Below are 19,628 nucleotides of genomic sequence, written 5' to 3'. Positions count from 1 at the left end.
ATTGGTGTCACTTTGAAATGACTGTTAAGTGTTTTAATCCTTCTAGGACTGATGTGGAAAAGTCTGTCCTCATTGGAACTCCACTCCAGCGGCTCTGCCTGCTCTCTCTCCATCACACCAGGAGCAGGCATTTGTAGCTGCAGAGTCTTGTAGTTTCACTGTGACCTTCTATCAAGTCTGTTAAAGTAACTGGCACAGGATCTAATGAAAAAGGCTGGTTAGCTGTTGTTTCATGTTGTAGCCCCTCAGACTTGCGTTAGATGCGGCCGCTTGCCCTTGGCTTTATTTGACTTGGTAAATATTACTTTAACAACATAATCCCTCATTTCATTAGAAAGGAAAAACATACAGGGAAATGCACAGAATTTAATTTAGTGCTCGCTCTCTCTCTCCTCTCCCCCTCTCTTCTTTCTCTCTCCTGTGTCTGTCTTTTTCTATCACCCACCCCCTTGGCCTTTCAGCTACCTTTTCTCTCTCCTTCCCTCTGACCTCCCTCCCTGTTCTCTTTAAGTGTCTCCTTCTGTCTCCCACTTGACTGCTGTGCACATTTCTTATTTTCTTCTAAAAATGTAGCCCTCAGGAGAGTAGTGTTCAACTTTGCAACTAAGTGCTGAGGGGGTTATCTACAAAGATTCCTGTGCTCTACAAGTCATGGGTGTGGAGCTATTTGAAAAGAACTGAGGCCAGTCCACACGCAAAGTGCCCAACCCTGCTGTGCATGGCTCTGCCCCGGAGCCTGCCTTTGCCTCCTAGTGCCCAGCTCTCTTTCTAGTGCCACCAATTGTAATCATATGGATTTGTAGGGGCAAAATTAGCTGGCAGATTATGGTGCTAACTTTTATGAACTGATGTGGGGGAAAGAACTTTAAATTAACCTTAAATATGACTTTTGATTTCTATTTTAAGCCAAAAAAATAAATTAACTGTTCCACATAGATTCTTATATATTTTGTATTTTTCCCTTTGGTGTTGAGTCTGAAGAGAGGTTTGTAAAAGTTAAAAAAGAAATTATCAATAGGTTAGAGGGGTGATTCTGAACTGTTATAATAAAAGATGGTATTTGAAAACTTTTGATGAGGGAAATTGCCACCATATTTACATTTAAAAAAGTGTTTCCTTATTTACACACTATTGACTTCCTATTGAGGCTCAAAATTTTAACTACAACTGGTAAAGAATTCAGTGGATCAAATTCAGTAAATCTGAAGTCACTGGAATAAAGGCCCCTCAGGGGGGGAAAAAAAACGTGTCAATTTTAAAGGTCTTTCCTAACTGAAGACCATTTTGTGATAGAGCCAAAGGTTAATAAAATCAGTAGTGAATGTAGCAATTTTACAGATAAGCTATTCACAACAAGTGTAGTTACTTGAATAAAAAGCTAATTCAGTTCTAAAATGCCACATGCAGTAGCAGTGAATAGCTGCTTTTAGGTGCTTTCCAGAGGAGGGTAAAGTACAGAATCGCAGCACTCTTCTCTCGCCGCGTCCCCGGCCGCCTGTAAATCGCTGTGAATGGGGCTGTGGGCTGACAGGCTCTATTAAGACAAACTGCCTTTCTCATCGGAGAGATAAAATAAATCAGGTGTTTAGTCAAATTAAAATACTTCAGCTGGAGCAGGCCCCGGGGAGCACTGATCCACCTTACTAATCCGAGAGAAACTCAAGACAGATGTGGTTTGGGGATAAAGATGACCCCATGGAAGAAAAAAGGAAAGAAAGAAAAAAGAAAGGAAAAGCCGAGCTGCAGCTGGCAGCTCGGTCTCTGCAGTTGGAGGATAGATACAGTGTTGCAGTTGGAGGATAGATACAGCTTACCGTGGAGGAGCAAGCGTCAGGCACACACACCCTGTGTGTGCCACACAGGAAAGGCAGGCGCACTGACTTGGAGAAAAGCTGTGTACTGAAGCTTTTTACTGGCTCCCTTTCTGTGGTTTATGAAGCTACCTCTGGCTTTCAGTGGAAGGCAGAAGAGGCTATTTTCTGGCAGTGCGTCTGAGAGAGTCATTTTAAGATAGTCTAAAGATGTCAAACAGATGACGCTAGGCAACCGATGACCTCTGCTGGCCCGCTGAGATGGGGCTTATCCCAGGTTCCTATCTTATTTATTTACTTATTTATTTACTCTAAGTTGATTTGGTCAAATCTCAAAACATGACTTAGGGTAAGATTTCCCCCACATATTCTTAAGTTAGTTGAAGAAGCATCTTATAACCCCCTGCTTCTCTAACACTCCCTGGTTGTACTTAGGAGTCCTGTATGCCCCTTTGGCTGCCTCTTCTTTCAGCCATCTTGAGCATTCTAGTTTCTCCGTAATAGTGGAATCTCGCGGTTCAACGAAACATGTCTGAGAATGAAGTAATCTGGGTTCTCAGGTTGTTTGGATCACTGACTCACACTTGATACTATTTTTATTACAGCAGGGTAGATAAATACTTCATCAATTTAAACAGAAAAATCTATTAGTATATGTTCAAATATTGATATTTAAATTCATTGTGCCAAATGTATACAATGGGTATGGAACAGAAAAGTCACCTCCCCAACCTATGCATTTAGAGAACATACATGATTGTATTGTTTGAATGTACTACTCACTGATCTGAACCCAAGAGATGGCTACACATAGGATTTCTCATTCTAAAGGAATTTTACATGTCACCCAGCGCCACTTATTGTGACTCATAGCTGTACAAACTGTTAATTATCTATGTCATCCAGCTATCACGTACTGCCCATCATTTAGATCTATTTAACTATCATTTATCATCTAGCTACCTATCACCTACAATCTATATCTGACTAGCTATGTATCATTTATTATGTACCATCTGTCTACATATATGCCTATCAATCACCTATCAATTATCTATCATCCATCTATCTATATTATACCTTTTCTATTACATCAATCGACTATAAATTATCTATCACCTATCATTGGATCAATTGATATATGGATAAACTTTACTTAAGTTTAAGGGAAAAAAATTGACTTTTTTTAGTGACAATGTTATATGAGTACCTAAAACCTTAACTTACAAATACTACTGTTACCTTGTTTTATTTTCCTTAAAAACATGGCTAAGTCCAATGGAAGAGTTTTAAAATCACTTTTACTGTTTACAATCCAACAGTTTCACTGTCTTTATACTCTGTAAAATGATTCATCTAACTGGTGTTTTTTGGTAAACTTAGGTCACATAATGGAGTCACCCAAGCTTTTATAGATAGCACTGTTGGCTCTTCCTTGAACAAGAAGCTGCTATTTACATACCACCTCAGCTTCTCTGTTTACTAAGCAGAAGAGGAAGAAAAATAAATGAAAGGTTGTTGAAAAGGCTTTAAAACTGGAGAAGGGAAAATTTCATCTTCACTGAAAAATATAAACATAAATTCAACCTGTGTGTCTTTGGTCCTTACCCAAAACACTCTGAGGGATACTTTATTATCCAAGAACAATGGTAAGGCAGCCGATGCAGTTTTCAGCAAGCTTCCTAACTCACCTCATATAATCAAGTGTAAGAAGAAAATTACAATGGGTTAAAGATAGGACACAAAACATAGGCAATAAAAAGCGCACATTTATTTTATGATTTCAGAACTTTCCAACCTGTTCCCCACAACACCGCCAGAGCGCAGCCCTAGCTTAAACTGTTAGTGATGGTGCGTTATTCTCAGAATGGAGAGAAGGCTCATCAAACCTGCTCTATGTGGGATGACATTTTCCTGCCTCTTTAGCCTCTTTGCTTTATTTTTTATTCATATTTAATCACCTTTATTCAATCTCTGAAACACACCAAAGCCCATATACCCCCAGCGTACTCATGCAGAGCCTAAGTCTGTATTGTTTGTTTGTTTGTTTTTTCCTTCTGGAAAGCTCTTGATCATCCACTACTCACAACCCTTCCCTTATCTGTATTTCCCCTGCAGTGGTAATGTTTCATATTTTTCTGGTAGTTATCAGAAGTTATTTCCACTCTTTATCTTGTTAATGCATGTTCTTCTTGTTAAATTGTGACTTTTCTAGGTTTCCTTCCTTGAACTTGGATCCAGACTTGGGCCAACCTCCCTTAGCATACTTGCTTTGCTTGCAGTTTCTCAGTAGTGGTTTACAGTCATATAATGATTATTTGATATAGTGCCTGGCACATTGTTTTCATCAAAAGATATTTACTGAATTAAAAAGAATGAAGTCAGTAAATAAATAAGCTCCTTAGTTTTCCTGTAGCCACTCAGTCCTGTATATTGTAATGAAAGCATATTGTTTTTTGATCTCCTTTGGCAACATTTATATTTTTCTTATTTAATATTTCTGGGTTAATAACAACTTCTTCCTCTTACTCCTCCCCCTCTTCTTCTTCCTTCTCCTTCTCCCCCTTTTTCTCCTCTCCCTCTTTCTCTTCCTCTTCTTCCTCTTCCTCCTCCTCCTCCCTTTTCTCTTTCTCTTCTCTTCTTCCTCTTCCTCCTCTTCCTCCTCCTCCTCTTCTTCTAACCAAATCTAAAAGCCTACTGATGAAATAAAAACCCATTTTTCTTCTTTAATGATTTCCAAGAGCCATTCCTGGTTTGCTGTATGTTTCAATAATCAGTGTCTCCTTTCTTGTACCTCACTCTTACTCTTGTCTTTTAATTTTGATTATAGATATCCTTTCAGGTCAGTCAGGGAGGCTTTTTTTTTTTTTTTCCTGAGTTGGTTATTAAAATCCAAAAGTTTTCTACCTGGGTTGCTTTTCTGCCACCATCTGTCTTCCCTTTAAGTAATCCCATGCTAGCAAGGGCTAGCCAGCATACTCTGAAGACACTTTTTTTCCCCCTTGGGAGTCCTCTCAGATAATCGGACACAGAATTAAGATATGTTTAGCTCCTTGGGTCTGGGTGCTTTCCTAGCAGGCGTGAAGGGGAGGGCTTCCCAGGGCTGGAAGTCTTCCCTTCCACATTCACAAACATCGGCACTCTTCATCCCCTTTGACAGCTGCTGGCGTCTTCCTGAAAAGCTTTCAAAGCATAGGTCTCTTCTTTATAATGAAACCAGTGAGGCTCCAATACAGTGACTGAAATCCTTATCTAACACTGTGCTAAAATGCTCTAATTTAGATTCACAAAAGGATTCTGTCCCCTTTACTTAAGAGAGCTGTGCAATTTGCCCATAAAAGACTGTGCAGTGCCATTAGCGCATACCGTAAGTGCTCTGCGTCTTTGCGTTCATTAAGCTGCACATCCTTGTGCAGGCCTTTCCAGCCTCTGAGCCTGTTTTCTCCCTTTGAGGAGTGACAAATGGCAAAGGGTGAGGGAGCCCCCCAAGCAACATTGTTGCCTTTGAGGACAAATCTGGAAACCTTAGCTTGATCTCTAGTACAAACCCAAAACACCACCACCACCACCACCCTAAGACGTTCTTACCTAAGGCTATTTTAATTCTCTTGGGAGAACTTGTTTCATGGCCAAGAGCTTGACCTCTTTCTTACCTCTGAACTTCAGACAGACCTTTGAGAATAGAAAGCCTATGAGGACCACAGCTAGGAAGTTCCTTAGATAGTGCTTAGTAAGCACCTACCGTTTCTTTGCTACTGATAATGCCACTAAAGAAAGGGTAGTTATAGACTATTAAAATATGTAAAGTTTCTGCATTTTGGTCAGGACTTTAGAACTTTGGTTTTTTTTTTAAAAGTTTTTTTAAATTAGCATATATTAGTTCTACATAATAGTATGTTTGTGGCAACATTTTTGGTATATAGTGCATTTTGATGAAACCTCTGATTATATCTGATATCCCCTTCCCACTCTTGTCCATCTCCTTCCTCCTCTGAACTTGTCCCACAATGCCCACCCCATGTGCTTTCCTATCTATGTGTGTTTTCATTCTTTAGTTTTAGGTAACCCAATGAGTTTAACTAGGGTTACTTCCAGGGACACAGGTAAGGATACAGGAGCTGGGGCTCCTTACTTGTAGCTACACCACTGAAGAAAATATCTCTCCCCGCCCCCCCCCCCCCCACAGCCACCATTAAATACCTCAGGTTTCTTGGTTTGCTCAAAGGATTTGTGTGCTGTGAAAGATGTTAGATGGTAGGTTAGTCTGCTTTGGTTTGATTTTAGAGAGGGGAAGGGATGCTAGGTGACAACACAGTGCTGGGCATGGTAAGCACGAACCACATCACAGCACAATGCACTTCATGGCAAATACTCCCAGTCCCAGACTCTTGTCCAAGAGGTTCTCCTCCTAAATTGGGCCCCTCTTTCTCTGATTCCTGCAAGACATTCCTCAAGCTTGTGAGATTTCCTCTCATTTCCATTTTAGGTACACCTGAGAGCCTTGCAGAGAAAGAACGGCAACTCTCCACCATGATTACCCAGCTGATCAGCTTGCGGGAGCAGCTCCTGGCAGCCCATGATGAACAGAAAAAGCTGGCAGCATCGCAGATCGAGAAACAGCGGCAGCAAATGGACCTTGCTCGCCAACAGCAAGAACAGGTGAGGCTCACAAAGAGCCAGGGAACTGGAGATGGGGGCGTGGGGGGGGGCGGCGCCAAGCTCAGCAAGCAATCACACTAATTGGTCTACTTGTTGGAGGTTTTCTTCAGAAAATAAAATCATAGAAATTCAAGAGAAGAAAAAGGAAAGAACAAAAAGAGAGAAAGAGAAGGAGGGAGGGAGGGAAAGAGAGGAGGGAAACTTCTAGTAATTTAGAGTCTTCAAGGGGGCAAAGAAATACATCCTAGGCAGCAGTACAGACCAGAGACATTGCTTTTGGAAGGTGTGATTTGAAATACTTAGGTATAGTCATCCACAGAGTCACCCAGAGCATACTCATGCTAACTGGGGCCTTACTGTCCCCTCTAGAAACGCTTTCCTTTAACTTTAAAAGTGCTCAATCTTCCCCAAATAGCGCTGCCTGGCTTATGTTTACTTTCCAAGGTAATTATTAATATCCCATCCCGTATCCATGTGAAAGCAGTGTTGGTTTGGATGGTGAGTTACAGTCTCTATAGTGTGCGTGAGGCGAGGCATTGAACAAATTAGTACATGAATCCTCAAAGAACTTGATTGACTCAGAAATGAGAACATAGAAAAAAATATCAGAGTTTAAATGTACGTCTTTTAGAAAATGAACCGCTTTTACAAGTGAGTTTTTTGTCTCCCAGAGTGCATTAATATAACAATGATCCTATAGCATAGCCTCTCACGTCCTAGATCAGACAGACCCAAATTAATGTGCAGTTTTTAAAATTCTGACATTATTACTGGAATTATCTTTTCAGTTAAATGTATTTTACAGGGATATATAGAGCAGTATATGCTCTGTTGATTTTAATGAGTTGTGACGTCTGGTATTTTATATGCTTGAGTATTTGCCCACATGTAGGAATATGGACTCAGCCCCTAATGGAAAATAACATAAAGGAACACTGTAAAAAATCAGAAGTTAGAATGTCATTTAGCCATCCAGAGATGACACAGTAATTAACTATTGACACTTGTGAATAAGCTAGCACAAATTAATCTTGACACATTTGCAGACGAGTGATATCTTACAGTGAACACTTTGTAATTATATTTCAAAATGAAAATTAAATGACACTTAAAACTAGGTTGTCATGCTCAATGAAGCGAGCATGTAGCTCAACCGATTGGCAAATAAAATTCCGAGTTTGAGCCACATGGTGCTTATGTACCATACTTCACTGTGTCAAACCCATGTGTGCAGAGTGGATGATGGTAATTGCGCTGTGGTGTTTCCGATGCATTTCTAGGCAGCACTTTATCATTTACGAGGGACCATCAATATTAGATGCCTAGTGGTGTTTCACCAGTTTGCTAAGGGGAAATAAATATTCAAAGCTCCATACCTAGAGCTGCAAAGTGAGTGGTCCGTTTCTGATTTGAGTGGCAACAAGCCAGAGCAGGCTGTCCTAACCTTATTAAATCCTGTTTTCCTATGGACTCTAAATTCTGGGAAAACACAATCCCAGTTCCCAAACTGGGGTTGCTTAAAGACCCTAGCATTATGCTTCCGGTACGAGCCAGTTGTCCCCAGAAGCGACGGAGCAGCATCAGAAAGTCTCCCACTATTGCCCTTCTATGCTGGATGACATGATTGGGTATTTCTCCTGTTCTAGGCAAGGGAGAGTGACAGGAAGCAGGAAGATGAACATGGTAGAGGCTGGAGTCATTGGCACGCAGTTTCACCCCCATAGCTCATCTTAGAATCCTGGGTTATGGAAATAGGTACAAAGAGGAGATCTTGAGCACAACGCACTATGACACTAGGTCCTCCTGGGAGCTCTTGGACTCCCCGTGCCTCCCTGCTTTGCAGTGTATACTCTGGAAGAAACCTCTTTAGAGCCTGAGGCTGCAGTCAATGTGAGCTGGGTAGTGAGTGGGCACAGAATGCAGCTGAACACTGACTCCCATCTAGTTAGGCAGCAAGCTCCACCATTTTAGAAAAGGTATTTTCCCTACGCATGGGCAGCCTCTGCTAGGGTTTGTGTTTTATGGCTAGTATTTCTTTTTGTAGCCCAGATAACCTCCTGAGATGCTGAGTTTGATTGCTGTGCAAAGAAAGGGAATAGAACACCTGTATGCAAATCCTGTACTGGGAACCAGTGCGTCACCCTAAAGGGTAAATTGAAATTACAGCACAGCCTATCTTAAAAATGCCTTGTAGAGCACAGAGTGTCATCCAAAAAGCTAAAGTTTTTTCCCTGTTTACTACGTTGTTTTTATGTTCTTTTGATAATATTTATAAGTCTGCTAGGGCTTATGACAGAAATAGACCTGTGGCACATTAGGAAGCCTTTTACTTGCAGATTTTACTTTTTATAGCCAGACTATCCTCGTTAGACAAATGTGGCCAGGATTTTTCTGTTTTATTCTGTAAGGATCTAGTTTCCAAAGTCTGTGGTCTCCAGCAAGTCAGTGCATATTGAGGAGCTAGCTTTCAGCTAGGGCACAGGGCTGTCATTTGTACCTCTGGATAAAGAGAGGCACCCCCACTAGCTCAGGTTCTTCCCCTCCTCTCTGGTCCCATGGCCTCCTTCCAAAGGGAGTCTTTCACACTGAGGTGCAGTACGGCATCAGGGAGTAGCAGGAGAGATGCAGAGGTAATGGCAAAGGTACAAGCATTTCATTTTAACCTAATGGAACTTTATTTCTGATAGATCGCAAGACAACAGCAGCAACTTCTACAGCAGCAGCACAAGATTAATCTCCTGCAGCAACAGATCCAGGTCAGTGTGTTTTATTGCCCTCATCTGACTATCTGTAGATGTACTCCTCTTCCAAAATGGAACTTAAAGTGTTGTAAATGACCATCTTATCAACAGTGCCAACGTGGCTGTTATTCAAGGACGATGCTGTACACAGTTGTGGTCCAAGAGGACAGCCAGGTGGGGGTCACAGCATCCTTCTCTGGTGTGATGTGTGAGCAGAGTCCATCTGCCCATTCTCCTCAATCCTGCCTTTTTCTATTTGCCCTGATGCCACCAGGCTGAAGCCTCTTGGTTTCCAAGGCAGCATGAGATGCTGTTTTCACTGCTAAAAGCCACTTTTTGCTCTGTGTTTTATTATGCAATAGGGCTGCAGAAAGAAGATTGCTTTTATTTACTTGTTAGGAAGGACTGGTTGGGTCAATTCTGAGAAGAATTTGGGAAAAGTCTGTTAGTTAATTCTTTTTTAGAAAATACTAATGGCAGTATATTTGGATACAGGGCAAAGCAGACATAGAAATGAACAGTGGCTTGTCTTCAAGGAGCTTACAATTGAGACAGCAAGAAAGATGGCTCTGAATAATTGTGACGTACTTTAGAAAAGCTTTTATGTATTATGTATGTATGTATGTATGTATGTATGTATGTATGTATGTTTGTATTTATTTATTCATTCTAGCAGCAGTATGAAAATGTGTAGTTCATTACAGGTCTACAAAAGGGAAGGTGACAGTCTGATTTATGTTGTTCCTTTAGACACTTGATTAACTCAACTAACAGCTGCTTCAGATCGATAGGGAGAATGGCTTTTATTTCTGAATAGAAAACTAAATATGAATTCTAGAAAGTGCTGGAATAAATAAATAAATAAAGCACTAGTTGTCTAGATTAATCTTCAGAACACTGACTGGTCCCAGAGCTATACTTTGCCAGCAACAGAAATCTTTCTCTTGTTTGTTGTAGATATTTTCTAACCCATTGAGATCTAGACCATCACAGCTGAGCCAGTGTCTTCTGAGAATTATGAGTGCTTTTCCAGGGGTTGATGTCCTGCCTTCTAATACTTCCAAAAGCACCAATAGCATAAGCCCATAGCTTCTTCTAATGCTCTATTGAAGAATTCCAGCGATTTTAACTTAGATCTTTGCTTCGTTTTGTTAACCTTTCTTACTGTGCTGGGCACCGTGACTACATTGACAATTCCAACAGTGTCTGAAGAGGTGCCTCTCCTCAATTTAGCTTTTTGTTTCAGCAACTTCACTGGGAGAACAGAACTGGAATGTGTTTTCTGGTTGTGTTCTGATTTTGTATTCAAACCTACGTTTCAAAATCAAGATGGAATGTCTTTTGCATTTTTGATGGTCAGACTTTACAATTAAATCTGGGAATAATTTCTCTTCATGATATCTCTTTCATGTCTCATGCTGAGGTCCTTAATTACATAGCTATCCAGGTGTCCACTTGTCTGCTCTTATTAAGGTTTCCAGTGTATTTCCTTCTTCTGACATTAAGATTTTTAGTCTGTGGTTTCTTACGTTTCTCTGGTTCCTTTTCCAAGAACTCAGGGGTGTTAAATAACATGATCAGTTAGTTATCAATATGGATACTCTAGTAAGCGTATGTGTTTATGTATTTCTAATATAGTCTGCTCTTCAGCCAATGTTATTTATGTCAACTGACTATCTTGATTGATACCTTCCCCTGCTACTGAAAACCTCAGATACATAGCAGTTAGTTCATAGTATTTTATGAAATATTATAGTTACTGATTACATATGATTTTATTATTGTAACATGAAAACATGAAATTGACATGTTTTAAGTAACTGTGGAACACAATCTTAAAATATTAGCTTGAATATTCAGTTTGAGAAAATAGAGATGGGCCTTGAGAGATTGCTCAGTTGGTAAAATGCTTGCCTGTCACATACCATAAAGGCCTCGGTTCTGACCCAGAACGCATACTGGGGTAGCAGAGCTAGGTGCACTTCTGGGGCTTGCTGGCTAATCAGACTAGCCTCAGTGCTAAGCTCCAAGCTGATGAGAGAGAGACTGTCTTGATAAAATAAGACAGATGGCACAGGAGAAATAGCATGCAAGGTTGATTTCTGCTTTCTACAGGTGTGTACATACATGCTATGCAGCCTTTCTCATGTGTACCCTCTGGCACGCACACACACACTCAGAGACAGAGACAGACAGAGACAGAGACAGAGACAGAGACAGAGACAGAGAAAAAGATAAGCTTCTCTTCTTTCAAGTTTACTAATAGAATTTTAACTGCCTAATTATTGGGCACATTTTCATTGTTTATTTATTTTTTAATTTAGCTAATCAGCACTTGAACTCAGAAATCCAAGTTATAAAACAGCAGAGCTGTATAATGTCATTGTTCAGTGGATTTTACGGATTTAAGTTTCTTTCTAACACGATTCTGTGCTTTTTAGAAGGAGAGAGTGGCTAGGCTTGTGCTTGCTGTTCCTTCTGTCCTGGGATCCGACCCATCTTTGTCAGCACTTATGGGGGAGATCTTTCTCTCTAAGAATTTTTAAATGCTGCAAACACTCTTTGCACTAAACTTATTTATCTCTCACTCTTACAAGGCATAATTTTGATTTTCAACCTTTCAATCAGTTCTTTGGGAGAGGATACACGTTAAAGATACTTTCTCACCAGCCATAAACATATTTTATGAGAAAGATTATAGTTTGGTTAATTTCAATGACATTTTAGGGGGAAAATGTGAGCTTAAAGGCTGTTTCAACAGTTCTTTTTTTTTTTTCACAAAGAAAACATTCTTCCATTTGAAACAGAACAAACAAACCAGATGATTAAAAATCAAATCTAGCCTCTTAATTTTTTTTTTTTTTCCTGAGACTAGGTCTCAGTGTGTAGACCAGATTGGCCTTGAACCCAGAGAAATCGGCTTGTTCTGCCTTCCTAGCTCTGGTGTTAAAGGGCAGATTAATGCTTTTCTTAAAGTTCCCAACGACTGCAAAGACAATTTGAAAAAGTATTACACTTGTACCCTTCTCACAGTTCTAGAACCTGTTGGCACACATGTTCAGCAAAAATTGCCTTCACAATCAGCCGTCCCTTATTAAGTAGCTACAGTCAAGACGCTACTCTAGTTCACTATGCTGATTTGTTTTTCAATTGGCAAGCTTTAGAAGAAAGGAGAAAAATGTCTACACTCTCTTAACTGCATACAAACACATCTGGATCTATTATAAGAGCAACAAATGAAAACCTCAATGATTTGCCCAGAATGAAAACCATGGTCTTTCATTGGACCTAGAGAAAGATGTGACTGAGATGGTATTGTAAAGGTCCTGATGAGAATTTTATGTGCAATCATTTAGAACCTATATGTGCAGTTGAGAGAATTTTCCCTTTATTTTTTTTCCTCTTTGAACAGGCTTTTTTTTTTCTTCATAATTTTGCCTTCGGGGATCCTAACTACATTTTGAAAAAAGGATCTCTAAGACTGTGTAAGTGGAGTTGAAAAAAAAAATCAGTGATTTAGTGATTTTTAAAATGGTTTTAGTGAGCTAATGCTTACCATTAAAAACAAAATTATGATTTAAAGGATTATTAACATAGCTTAATATTAGCAGATGCTATTTGCTTGTTGAACTCAGAGCCCTGTTTGTGCTTTGGGAAATGGTGATTCCTCAAGGTTGTTGCATATTAGGTGGACCTCCTCTATGGAACACAGGAAAAGTCAGGCATGATTGATATTTCTGGACAGCAAGACCATGGGATGTAAACAAAAAGGTCATAGAATGTGGGTCTTTCTGCTCAGCGAAGTTGCTTCTTAACTCCAAAGGAAGATAGTGGCGTCAGTCATTTCAACCCACGTTCCCTACCTGCTGCACTGTAGCACCTCCACTAGTGTTCTAAAGCATCTCATTCATGAGTGATGTGAACTGGCATACAGAACCCACTTCAAAAATATATTTAATAGTTGCTATAATATTTTAATCAACCAGTCAAGATAAGGGTATAGTAGATGAAAATATTTTATAAATCTAGATCTTATTCTTTTATATATTCCTTCATCTACTTTCATTTGACCATATTATAGGTTTGAATCAGAAAAACCATTCTTCATGGATATAATATACCATATTGACATCTATAACCTGTCATTGGGAATACATTTAATGATGGCATCTTAGGGTTGCAACTTGGTCTTTGTAAAAGAATCCAGCTCATTCAAATATCTTTGTGAAAAAAATTACTTTTCCAGAAATAAATGGAGTTATCTAATGATCCAAGTCTTTTCAGACCAGAGTTTAGAGTCATTCAAGTGGTCTGTCTTTAAGACTGACTAAAGAACACACTCTTCTGGGGGAAATGGCTGTGGGGGATTTCCTGAGGCACTTGGCTTTCTGGACAAGGGCAGATGTTGTCGATTCATGAATACTAATCTTCTTGAGTAAAACTGTGAAGTTTGGAATCATTATCAATTTTGTGATCAATATCCAATATTTCTCACCCTTCTCTATCACTTCAAACACATGTTAGATTGGAAACTCAATCTGTAGAAATCCAGAAACAAATGCCACACTACTTCTTTCCAGAGCTTCTGTCTTGCTGAAAGCTCTCCCTTTTAACTGCTGTAGAACATGCTGTTTATTAACCTTCCCCCAAAATTGTTATTCTGTTTAGCTTCATGGAAGATTTACTCTTAAGAGTATATGAATATTTTCATATGTAGTGTTTTTCTCTTTTGGTTATGATATGCCCTTATATGCTGCTGGCATATGTCGTTTGTGTCTGCATTACTTGTGTGGTAGAACACCAATAAAGGTATGCTCTCCTTCTTGCCATGTGATACAGGGATACACAAATATTCCAACAAGAAAACAATCACCTTAAGCAATCAAACAGGATGGCTTCAGATGTCCCCTGTTTTTCAGATAAGCTTTGCTTGTGGCTTCCTTCAGGATGATTAACTATAGACATTTCAGGTATCTGCTGAGCAGAATAAAGGACTACCTTTTAATGTGAAGTAGTCGTCTAAAGATCAGAAATAATTACTTTGTACATTAGCCTTCATGGCCTGCTTGACCTGGTTAATTAATTTTTTGCTAGCATAAAATAATAGATATATATTTGAAGATATGCTTTATCGTTAAGTATCTAATTGACCTCTAATTTTAAGAGCTGGACCTTCCATTTATTGTCTTTCCAAGATGGCTAGAGCAGAGCACAGTCACGAGCTGGCTTTCACTCTCAGCTTAGGTTGCATCTCTTTTCTAACTGTATTTAGGATTGAGAAACAAAAGGCAATTACACTGCCCCTGTGTTGGCTCTAGCAAATAGTCTGGTGCTGTGTGCTATCGATCAGGTAATGGATATCCTTCCAAAAGCCTCAGAAAGTAGCAAATAAATCCATCGAAAGCAATTTGATACTTCTATTGGCATTGTACATGTGTCTGGTAGTCTCTTGCCACGCAGTGAAATAAACAAAGCTTACAAGTCTAGGATTAGCCCCCAGCTTCAGCAAGCCCTTAAAATATCTTGTAATTCTATCTTCAATCATGAATTAGCCAAGAAAAACAGACCCTCTCTCCTCTCTATTTCTCTGCTGCATGCTGTTTTCAGTTGCCCACAGGCAAGCTGTGGTGATCTTCTTTCGAAGTTTAAAACCAAGATAAAAATGCAAATCTAATTATTTCTTTTCTGTAATATAATTAACTTTTAAAGTAATGATAGATGCTGTATAGCCTGCTTCAAACATTTTAATAATGAAGTTTCTAGATTATAAAGAATAGGTAAAGCTGCTGTAATTTATGAATTGCAAGGGCCATAAAAGCTAAAATGACAAACCCTTACTGTGGTTTAAAACTACTCATTAATCACTCTAGATTGCTTAGTTTGGAATGGGTCTAGAAATAAGAAAAGTATAGACAAGATCTCATATGATGCTCTGAAGACTTAGTCCTCTAGTTTCCTGCTTTCCTAACACGGCCTTGTGTAGATGCTAGGCAAAGGGAAACTGGAGATCATAAGTCTGTGGTTTTCCTGTGTATGAACCTCCCCTCTTTTGCTCTGGTACTCTCTAAAGTCCCACAGCTTCTTGGACCTGTTCATCTCCCAGATCTTATCCCCAGCTTCCTAAATCAGAGATTCTGAAAATTCATGGAAGCCAGAGAGTCTGTTCCTTGCTTGGGATTAAAGTGGTAGAAAGTCTTCTCTTCTAGGCAGGGCATGAAGCTGCCCAGTGGGTAAGATGATCCTAGTGCCATCAGCAGGTGACATAACATGGTAGTGACTCAGTCTTATAAGAAGAAAGTAACTCTGTTGGTTTCTTGGTCCTCTTTGCATTGAAGGTTCAGTTTTATATAAGTCTTTAGTGAATCTCATTCCTTCCTCCCCCTGCCTTTCTTTCATATGTATGTGTCAGAGAGAGGGGTTTCTAATATGATAATAATGGGATATGTATATATATTTTTATCACTGTCTCTTTTTGAGATAATGTTACACTACATTGCCCACACTGGCCTTGAACTTGCAGTGATTCTTCTGACTCAACTTCCAAGTGCTACCACTAAGAACATGGACCACCACATGTGGCCTCAGCTTATTTACTTATTTAATTTTTTCTAAGATAAATACTTACTTTTCCTTTTAAAAAATAACACTTTGTTTAATCTGAGCACCTGGTCTCTAGTATCCAACACTTTGACTGGTTATGAGAGACTCTTCACTAAAAAGAAGCTTCCCTGGTCACGGATGAGAGCAGCAAAGATCTATGGATATAAAGAAAGACTTAGAAAGCATTTTGACAACATGACCAATGTAACAAAAGACCGATATATTCCCTCACCAGGCCAAATGACCTTCCTTGTCAAGTACTTTTGACCGGGTTTATAATAACAGCCTCAGAATCAATCAGAAAGAAGTTTATTACCTGTAACAGTCATGCCACCATTTCTCTGTCAATACATCTTGCCTGGCCCGTCAGTACTTTAGCATGCAGGGTCCAGTGCTAGGTCAGATCATTGGTGGCTTTTCCAAGAGCCTACACAGTGGAACTTTGGAAGGTAGCCAGCAGGGACATAGTTTTCTGCTCATTTAAATATATATTTCTCTGCCTTCTGTAACTAAGCTGTGTGTTGTCTCCAGCACTAGGGGCCCACTGTTTAGTTATGGCAAGCAACCAAGGATGATAGGCTGTGTTGTTGTAGGTACCTGGGGACCTGCCCTGACTAATAACTCCTAAGGAAATATCTCATGCCTGGCACTGAGTTTCCTTTTAATAACCCATGTCTTCTGGAAGCAGCCCTAACTAACGTAGCCCCGCAGGTACCTTGGTTCAAACTCACTATTTTCCAAGGTTCTGGTTATGTTCTACTGATGAGCCATTTTTGTTTTATTTGTAGGCAGTGACACAATGTTTTCTATGAAATAAACGTATTTGAGAGAGAAAAACAACTTTAGTAGAAATAAAATCTTTAAGCAAACAGTGGCTGAGCACCTGCATTTGGATCAGTCTGAAAGCTGTTGCTGATGGAGTTTGAGAAGTTCCTGAGCAAGCACTGCAGGAAGGGGCGGTGCGTGTTCTCCTCCACTGCACATCGAGGCTGCCTCAAGGTCCTCACTCACGGCCAGGGAAGGAGAGGGTTGCACACGTTGACCACAGAGCCAACTTAAAAGCAACACTCCTTACATTTCACCTTTTAGGAATTGAAAATGTCCTTTCTTTTTAGGGAGCAATAGTCATCATAGATGTTGCCTGCTTCCTTTTCTAGTAGTTTTATTTGATAAATGCTATGAACTACACGTAGGTCTCTGCTTTTGTATTTATTTATTCTTCATTCACTTGTCTATTAAATTTTACTGGTTTATAAAATAAAAGACCTTGATGACTCTTACATTTGAATTCTAAGTACTCAGCCTGCCTCCACCGCTCATACCAGGGTAGTGCACACTCTTCATTAGTAAATGGAAAAGGTCAAGCCATTGCCGTGGACTCAGTTTACTTCAACTAAGAGGTAAAAAGAATGGACTGGAATCTTTTGTGACATAGTTTGAGATATATCTATGTTTGAGAATCTTTAGGTATTTGCATATAAACTTTCTGGTCTGCATTACTTTTGGGGACTTTAAAGTATTTTGGGCCTATCCTGAGGGTCAATAACTTTTCTTCCTGTTAAAAACTTTTTTAAAAACATTTTCTTTTGGTTGATGAAAATGAGCAGTGATTGACGAAGTTGCATGTTTATGATCCTCAACCTTGTTTGTACCTCGTCATTACGTGAAAGACTTTAACAAGTACTGGCATCTAATACCCATGTGAAATATCCTGGTGTAATTATTTAATTAGTTAGGCTACAGTCCTAGCATGGGCATAGCTAAAAATTTATTTGTGTATAATTGTAGTGGGTAATAAGAATTGAGAAATGTTGACCTTTACATGATAATATATATTACATGCCTAAATGTGAATTCTAGGTTTTTTAGATCTGCTGTCTGTCCATCTGTTTTTCTATCCAACCATCCATCCACTCTCCCATCCACCGACTCTTCCACTCATCTATCTGTCTACCACTCACCCATCCATCCATCCATCCGTCCATCCATCCATCCATCAATTTATTCATTCATACTTTCAATAATCCAGAGAGTTGAGATACAGCCTAAAAACTAAATGACTTATTAAAATATACTTTCATCTTTGGTAATAGACACTTAACTTAAGCAGACTGTATCTGAAGCAGATAACTCTGGCTAGTGTTTCCAATAGTTTGACTTTTAATTTCTGCAGGGGTATATGGGGAGCACAAGAAACTGATGATAACAGGTGTATGTTTTTAAGAGATGGTACACTTCAAAATGAAATATACTCTTCCAGAAAGAGACAAAACACTTAGAAAGTGAATTTTCAGAGATCACATGACTTTTATTATTATTCTAAACAGCTTTTTTTTTTTTTTAACCAGCCACATGAACTATCCCCTACTCTGACATTCTTATTGGGCAGGTAGATGGCTTAGCAGGTAACAGTGTTTGCTGAATAAGCATAAAGATCTGAGTTTGAATCCCAGAACCTGCATTAAAAGCTGGGTGTGGTCACATTCATGCTTGAAACCTTGCTTTGTAAGTAGTGGAGACTGGAGGATTTTGGGGACTTGCTAGTCACCAGCTATGTTCCAGGTTCAGTGAGAGACCCTGTCTCAACAAAGTAAGTCACAGAGATGATCTAAACAACCTAGAATTCATATACATGTACATGCAGCTGTATTCACATATGCTTGTACATTACAATACTATACTCACACATATAATCATCCAAATGTCTGTTTGTTTAATTAATTGTGAAGTGGAGTTCTTACTCATGATGCCCTAGGATTCTCGGTATAGTTGAGGATGACAGTGAAGCTCTGATCCTCTTGCTTTCATCCACTGAGTGCGGGAATTATAGGTATAAGTCACCATGACTTGCTTGTTTGGTTCTGCGGATCAACCCAGGGCTTTGTTTATGCTAGGCAAGAGCTTTACCAACTGTACTGCATCCCCAATTCATAACCTGTTGTTTTCTTAAAGTGTTTTAAAATTGTAAAACTGACTACCTTTTAACATCCATGAAGAATGTATGAATCTAGGGACACTAGAAACTAGATTCCTGTATATAAACCAAGCACTCTGGGTTCATGCTTAGGAGAGTAGAGCACAGGTGTTGGAGGTGATGAAGCAGGTTGTAGATCCCAGTCCAGTTAATGATTAGCTTTGTAGTCTATTATCCCGTTTACTAGCTTCCAGAAAAGTTGCTTTAGATCTCTGAGCCTTCATTTCCTAATTCCTAAAAATGGATTGTTATATGGTACCTTACATAAGTTTTTGAGATCAGAGATAATTGTAAAAGGCCCCAAGTAAGCCCATGCCTAGTATCTGCTGCCACACTATCATTAGTACTTCTCCTGGGTGATGGGGTACAGAAATAATTTCAGAGATACTAAAGGGAAGCAGATGTGCACATATGTGAGTCTATGTAGATACACACATGTATGTTCAGAACCTACAAATTGGTGATGTGATTAGAAGATAATCATTGTGTAATGCTGTAATCAAGTATTATCTCCATAATAACTATAGGCAAAGGAAAAGCAACTATTTCCTCTAGCTGCCAAATGAGAGCTGTTTCCATTGTCAGGGAGTAAGGCTTTTCAGGCGTGTAGGAATAGTCAGCTAGGAATTAGACAGTGCTGCCTGAAGATGGTGCAGAAGGGAATGGGGCATTTTATTCTGGGAAACCAGGGCTCAATTCCTTGCTCTCACGCTAAAATAGTCCTTGTTATTAGATCGATGGTGCTTGAGAAATTAGAAGGACAGCAAGCAAACCTTTCCAATTTATTTTATAGCTTTTAAAACACAGATGGAGTTGTGCAGTGTGGCTGCACAAACACAGAAG

General features: G+C 39.4%; 1 protein-coding gene across 50 annotated transcripts in view; it reads left to right on the top strand.

The window, feature by feature from the left end:
* Positions 1-19,628, top strand: part of Sox6 (SRY (sex determining region Y)-box 6) — a 569,905-nt gene that overhangs the window by 372,035 nt on the left and 178,242 nt on the right. For all 50 annotated transcript variants that reach the window (XM_030242289.1, XM_017322068.2, XM_030242296.1 and 47 more), the window contains 2 exons: positions 6,298-6,470; positions 9,158-9,226. In XM_030242289.1, the coding sequence (XP_030098149.1) occupies positions 6,298-6,470; positions 9,158-9,226 (242 nt within the window). The remainder of the gene's footprint in view (positions 1-6,297; positions 6,471-9,157; positions 9,227-19,628) is intronic.

The sequence above is a fragment of the Mus musculus genome, chromosome 7 (genome assembly GCF_000001635.26).
Source record: "Mus musculus strain C57BL/6J chromosome 7, GRCm38.p6 C57BL/6J".
Classification (NCBI taxonomy): Eukaryota; Metazoa; Chordata; class Mammalia; order Rodentia; family Muridae; genus Mus; species Mus musculus.
The sequence above is the reverse complement of the archived record's forward strand: the minus strand, read 5'-3'. Positions and strand labels throughout refer to the sequence as shown.